This window comes from Plodia interpunctella, chromosome 25 (genome assembly GCF_027563975.2).
Source record: "Plodia interpunctella isolate USDA-ARS_2022_Savannah chromosome 25, ilPloInte3.2, whole genome shotgun sequence".
In the NCBI taxonomy this organism is placed as follows: Eukaryota; Metazoa; Arthropoda; class Insecta; order Lepidoptera; family Pyralidae; genus Plodia; species Plodia interpunctella.
Window position 1 is genome coordinate 2,695,144 of NC_071318.1, and position 6,000 is coordinate 2,701,143.

The 6,000-nt window shown below is 32.8% G+C and overlaps 1 protein-coding gene across 1 annotated transcript in view; it reads left to right on the forward strand.

The window, feature by feature from the left end:
- LOC128680893 (uncharacterized) overlaps positions 1-2,543 on the forward strand; it is a 43,166-nt gene extending 40,623 nt beyond the window's left edge. The window contains exon 8 of the mRNA XM_053764369.1: positions 410-2,543. Within this exon, the coding sequence (XP_053620344.1) occupies positions 410-543 (134 nt within the window). The 3' untranslated portion in view covers positions 544-2,543. The remainder of the gene's footprint in view (positions 1-409) is intronic.
- The last annotated feature ends 3,457 nt before the right edge of the window (positions 2,544-6,000 follow it).

Here is a 6,000-nt window from a genome sequence, read left to right on the forward strand (position 1 = left end):
CCCGGGTTCGAACCCCGGTCAGGTCAACATGAAAATTGATCTTTTTCAGATTGGCCTGGATCTTGGTTGTTTATCTATATAATGTGTATGTTATAGAATATAGTATCGTATGTAGTATCGTATCGAACTTACCTTGGGGCTAACTCAATGTGTGTGATTTATCCCTATATATTTATTATTATAATTATTTATATTGAGATTTGTATATATTATTATTGCAGAATAATACGCCTATTTATCTGTTTTATTTCTGTTGGCTCTGATTTTTTTTTACATACGTATTTTGTGAGCTTTCTTCTTTGATCACTTTATACTTACCTGATCATACAAATACATAGGTATATGTTATACTCTCGTTTTCCTAAACTTCCTAATGGCCTAATAACAGTTTTGTTTTTCGTTGTTAAAGGTGAAACGCCAGCGGCGATGCAACATGGAAACAACTCATCAGCTGTCATACAACAAATACACACACTCATACAAATAATTGTTGTTATTATATCGTGTAAAGTTGTGTTAAGCCACGTGTCTGAAGAAGGATAACCTTGAAATAGTACCTTATATTTTTGAAAGAGGGTAATTTGATGCTTATGAAACTTTGGCAGAGGGCATGGGGTATTAGGCAAAGTTTTTTTTACATTGCCAGTCAAAAGGCATTAGGCAAAAATATTAGGTTATATACTGTAAATGTTTTCACCTGAAATTAAATTATTTCGGCTTCATTGACAATTTGGGAGCGAAAATATAACACAGAATACGCCAGCTGCTTCTCCTCCCGCGCAGATTGTAAAAGTTAATCAAGGGAAAGAACTGACTATATTTCAGATTATTCTTATAGGCGGAGGAGCTAGCAACCTGTCACTTTTTAATTTCAATTCCACCATACAGCTAAACGTGGCCTTCTAGTTTCACATCTCTTGGCTCTGTCCACCCCGTAAGGGATCAAGACGTGATATTATATCTGTACGAAATTATTTATATGTATTTAAAAGACATGATAATAATTATATTGTTTTGTAATAGAAATTTAATAGAATTGTGGCCTAAAAGCGTGCATTACACTGCATTAAATCGCTACGCATACGGCCCACCGACCTTTACTGTAAAATTTATGACATGTTGTGGTATGGAAATGTCAAGTCGTAAAATGACACGTTCTGGACATGTCAAGATCTGGAAGGCGATCGAGAATTTCGTATTAATTTTTCTTGAAACATATCCTGTAATTCTCGCTTTGTAATTCTCCATACATTTCAGTTTTTAGTCACAAAAAGTATCAATTACCCTGCTCTGCCATGCACATAAAGTTTCAGGTGATAAAAATGGAGAATTTAGTAAAATATTGGTATGTTTTTAAACGTAGAATTTTATACATGTATCTCTTTCAGTAGTTTTTTTAGCTGTGAGTTTTGGATGCATTTGTCAAATTATCACAACCAATAGAATAAAAAAAAATACCTATAATTGAATTCAGTTTTTAAACTATATGCATACCGAAATTCATCAAAATATGTTTAGCAGTCTTGCTTTGAAAGCGTAACAGACATATATATATACTTTCACATTTCAAATCTTAGTTGTATTCGTACCTATATGTATTTAAATTGCGCTTTAAAAATGCCCGCGGGAACGAGGGGCAAAAGCTTGTTCATTAAGAGCCTCGCCCCATTGCATTGTCGACGTAGCACGTTGCAGCTCCGTTGTTTTCCATAGGTTTGACACGGACGTGCGCTGATGTATGTCGAATCACCATACAATTTTGGAACATCAACAATCATCAACAGATATCGACGGTTATAAACATTGAAATTTACAAATTATACTTTATGCTATCACACTAATATTTAAAGAAAAAAATTGTATTTTTGTTTGTAATGAATAAACTAAAAGTACTGGGCCGTTTTTGATGTTATTTGCCACAGATACTGGCGAAACGTTCAGGAGTAGGTAATATAGGCTTTTAAAATTATGATTTTACCCGAGCGAAGCCAGGACGGAGCTGCTACCTAGTATTCAATAAAAATCTATAATTTTATTTCGCAGTAATGAACTCTAAATGTCGTTGATTAAATGCATATTAATAATTCACTAACATTTTGTATTTTCATAATTAGTTTTCAGGGCTTTCATTTGTTTTAAATCTAAATAATAAATTCAATATCAATTCAATTCAATAATAAATTCAGACTCGCTCATAATTACCAGAAATTCGTAGTCGTATTCCTCACGTCACATCATTACGTGGAATGAAACACACCTATAATTAGAACTACTGTTAGAATATAACAAACAAACCAATATTTTACTAAAATTAAATGTTATTTTCCATTGTTGAATTTTGTAATTACTACAAAATACATTAAATTAATTAAATTATTATTTTGTATTAAATACATTAAAAATTATATTAAAAGTATACCAAGTGAGTACAATAATGTTAAATGTATATAAATTGTGAAATAATAATATAGTTTTTAAGTGCATAAACAAAATTGTAATTATCTGTCATTGTGTTTTAAAAATAAATAACATTTTGAATTTAACGTGCCAAGTCAATTTGTTTTATTTGTCAAGACTTTTTTATCCTTATTAGAAAAAAAAATAATCTGGCCAAGTGCGAGTCGGACTTTCGCACTAAGGGTTCTGCACCATAGCCTTCTTAAATATTGGTTTCTTACTGTTTTTTTTATATTGTGTTGTTATAGCGGCAATAGTAAAACATCGTCTATAAATATTGCAAACTATATCGGTTTATGAGATACAGCCTGGGTGTCATACGAAAAGACAGCAAGACCTTTACCGGAAGCAAGCGGTGGTTGTGAAAACTACTATATAGAGTCAGATTGGTATACAAACTCATATGGCACGAGTAGGATACGAACCTGAGACCTTTCGATGGGCGTCGTAACCATTACACCACCACCGCTTCAAACACACACATAATATATAATCTAGTGTGATAGTTTCTAAAACAAAACTTCTTACAAGTTAAAAAAAATCTTATATAGAATTGTTACAAAAATGTCTAGACAGTAATTCTCAATATTTAAAGTCCGGAGAAGAACAATCTGGTTAATAACAAACTAATAAAAAATGATATGCCATTCAGCGCAACAACTCTAATGGCTCCTAATAAATTAGAGTACTGTAAGAATACCGTAATTGTTTTGAAGAACTAATATAATTTAGAAGAATTTTTATTTTATTACAATTCTGGAGAACATTCCAGATCTCATCACTAGTAACTATGCAATTAATTATATTTCTAAATATTCATTAAATGAAAATAAATATAAATAAAAAAGAAAGTCGTACCACCTGATCCTGCTGTTCTAGAAGAACACATTTTAATAATCCCGATATTACGGTGCTATTTGAATTAATGCACAAAACGGTATACCACGATAAAAGTCCGAAGATACAAAAAATGTTATACGTACAGTCTACAACAATTATAATATAAGTACGAGTATCCACGTTTCTTATAATTTCATGATACAGTATTTAATTCGTCGGTTAACGCAAGACTTGTCTACGTCTTCTTCATTGTCGTATTCCTCATGGCTGACGGTCATGGTTATTACGTGGAATGAAAAACACACAAAAACTTTCTTGGCATTATTAATGGAGTGGTTTGCCATTGCCTTCTCCATTTCACACACAAGGTAATAAGAATCAACCAGTGTGCAGGTTTCTCACGATGTTTTCCTTCACCGGAAGCAAGTGATGGACGATGAAAACTACTATACATAAGTCAGATTGGTATACAAACTCATGTGGCACGAGTAGGATTCGAACCTGGGACCTTTCGATCCACAGGCGGCGTTATAACCATTACACCACCACCGCTTTTTACACCACCACCGCTTCTTACACCACCACCGCTTCTTACACCACCACCGCTTCTTACACCACCACCGCTTCTTACACCACCACCGCTTCTTACACCACCACCGCACCACTTCTTGTATACGTACCAAGGTGATTTTCACGAGCGTTTAACACTCCGCGGCGGGCTGTCATTAGTGTTTATTAAATTGTCCATACACAGTAATCAATTTGATCATCCTATTTTATAAATAAGTAAAGTACTGGTACAATGTAAATTTTATAAATATTTAATTAAAAAGAAATCTTTATTCAAAAAAATGTGAGACACTATGGAATCGCTACGCGCCGCGTTCAAATTGTCGTGAAATTCACCCACTAGCATTTGCACCAATCGAGCAGGAAGACCACAAAAAAAATGAAAACTGACACTTCGATGGCTTCAATAGATAGTCTGCCATCAAGTCAGCCCGAGTACTGGTGTTGGGGCAATCGGGACAGGCGAGAAGACAAGCTATCGATTGCGGGGAGAAGAAGGCTGCTCAGGTATTTACTGTGATTTGTGTTGTGGATAATTAATTGTGTGATTGACTGTACCTTTCTTTGTGCAGAGGAAAATAATTGTTTCCTTAAGTGTTTTCCTTTTACAAATTGTTGTAAAGTGTTTTCTTTGAAAGTAATAAACTGTAATCAAAGTTCTTCTTTGATATTGAATATTTTTACTTCGCAGTTATTTTGCATTTTTAGTGTGTATAAGAGACATAAAATATTTGAAGAAGATAAAGCTTGATGATGTAACAAACACACTTACTTTCGCATATGTAATTAGTTGGGATTGTGAATTTCACTATCATACCTATACCAAATTATAGGTTGAAAAAATTAATTAATAAATAAATTTGCTTGAAAATCAATTGCCATTCAAACACAGGGCATACAATTTATTCATATTACTTATGTGTAACTGTGTTTTTATTATTATTATTATTTTATGCACACGCCAATCTGCCCCTCTCACGGGTTTACAGAAAGATATTTTAAATGAAACATTAAATTTTTCATCACGAAATCTATAAGTTTCATATTTACCTAACTGATGCTAAAATAAATTAACAATACTAACATATTGTTTTAATTTGTAAAACGCATTATTTAATGGGCTACTGTGTATTAAAACTGAAATAGTCAGCCTTGTATAATAGAAAAGTATTTCTTGTAATGAGATTTTAAATCCCTCTATTGCTGAGACCCACTTGCAGTTTGATCTCCGAGCGACCATTTTCTTGTGAACTTAACAATTATATAGGACAAGATATTGTTTGTTATACGATATAATATTAAATGTAAAACTTAGCTTGGTATTAGGAAAAGTGTAGAATAGTGAGACACTGCATATTTTTATGACCCCCAGTCGACAAATTGATTTTTGTCACTGTTTTTTAATGTACAAAAAACATGGTTTACAGAACTTGTATGACGATGATGACGTGTGCTGTCGTAGTGACATCACGTTGATAATTATAATATGTACATCAGTAAGCGTTATAGCTTTGTTTTTACGAAAGACTAATATAAACATACAAATTCATATTGTAGTAACTCAATAACCAATTTATTTTAAGAAACGATTTCTTTCAGACAACTGGCGCAAACGAATAACACAGAAGCATCGCAAACAAGAATATTAAAAATTGAATTATTGGTCGGCCATTTTGTATGTCGGCCATGTTGTGCCCTAACACGTCTCATCACACCTTTAGAAACGTAACTTTATTTTGAAAAGGCCAGGCTCATTTCCCTTTTGTAAATTCACAACCAAATTAACTTTGGTTAAATTACGTTTTCAGATAAATTTTCCTGTTGTGAATTAATAAAATCCGACAGAGTACGAATATCAAAATTTCTTCGCCTTTTGTGATTACAATTAAGTTGTTTACAGTGGAATCGGATTATGGGAAGAAGGTTAAATTTTCCATTTTTAGAAGTTGTCATATTGCTGTATAAGATTTACTAAGCATTATGCATTAGAAAAAATAAATAAATTTAACATAAGAATCTGTCTATCGATTTCAAGAACCCTTTAACTTCTAATTGCAGTACAGGATTGAGGTTATTTTTAGCGTGACATAGGCTACTTTTTACTGCTGGAAGAGCCGCATGCAACAGCTACTA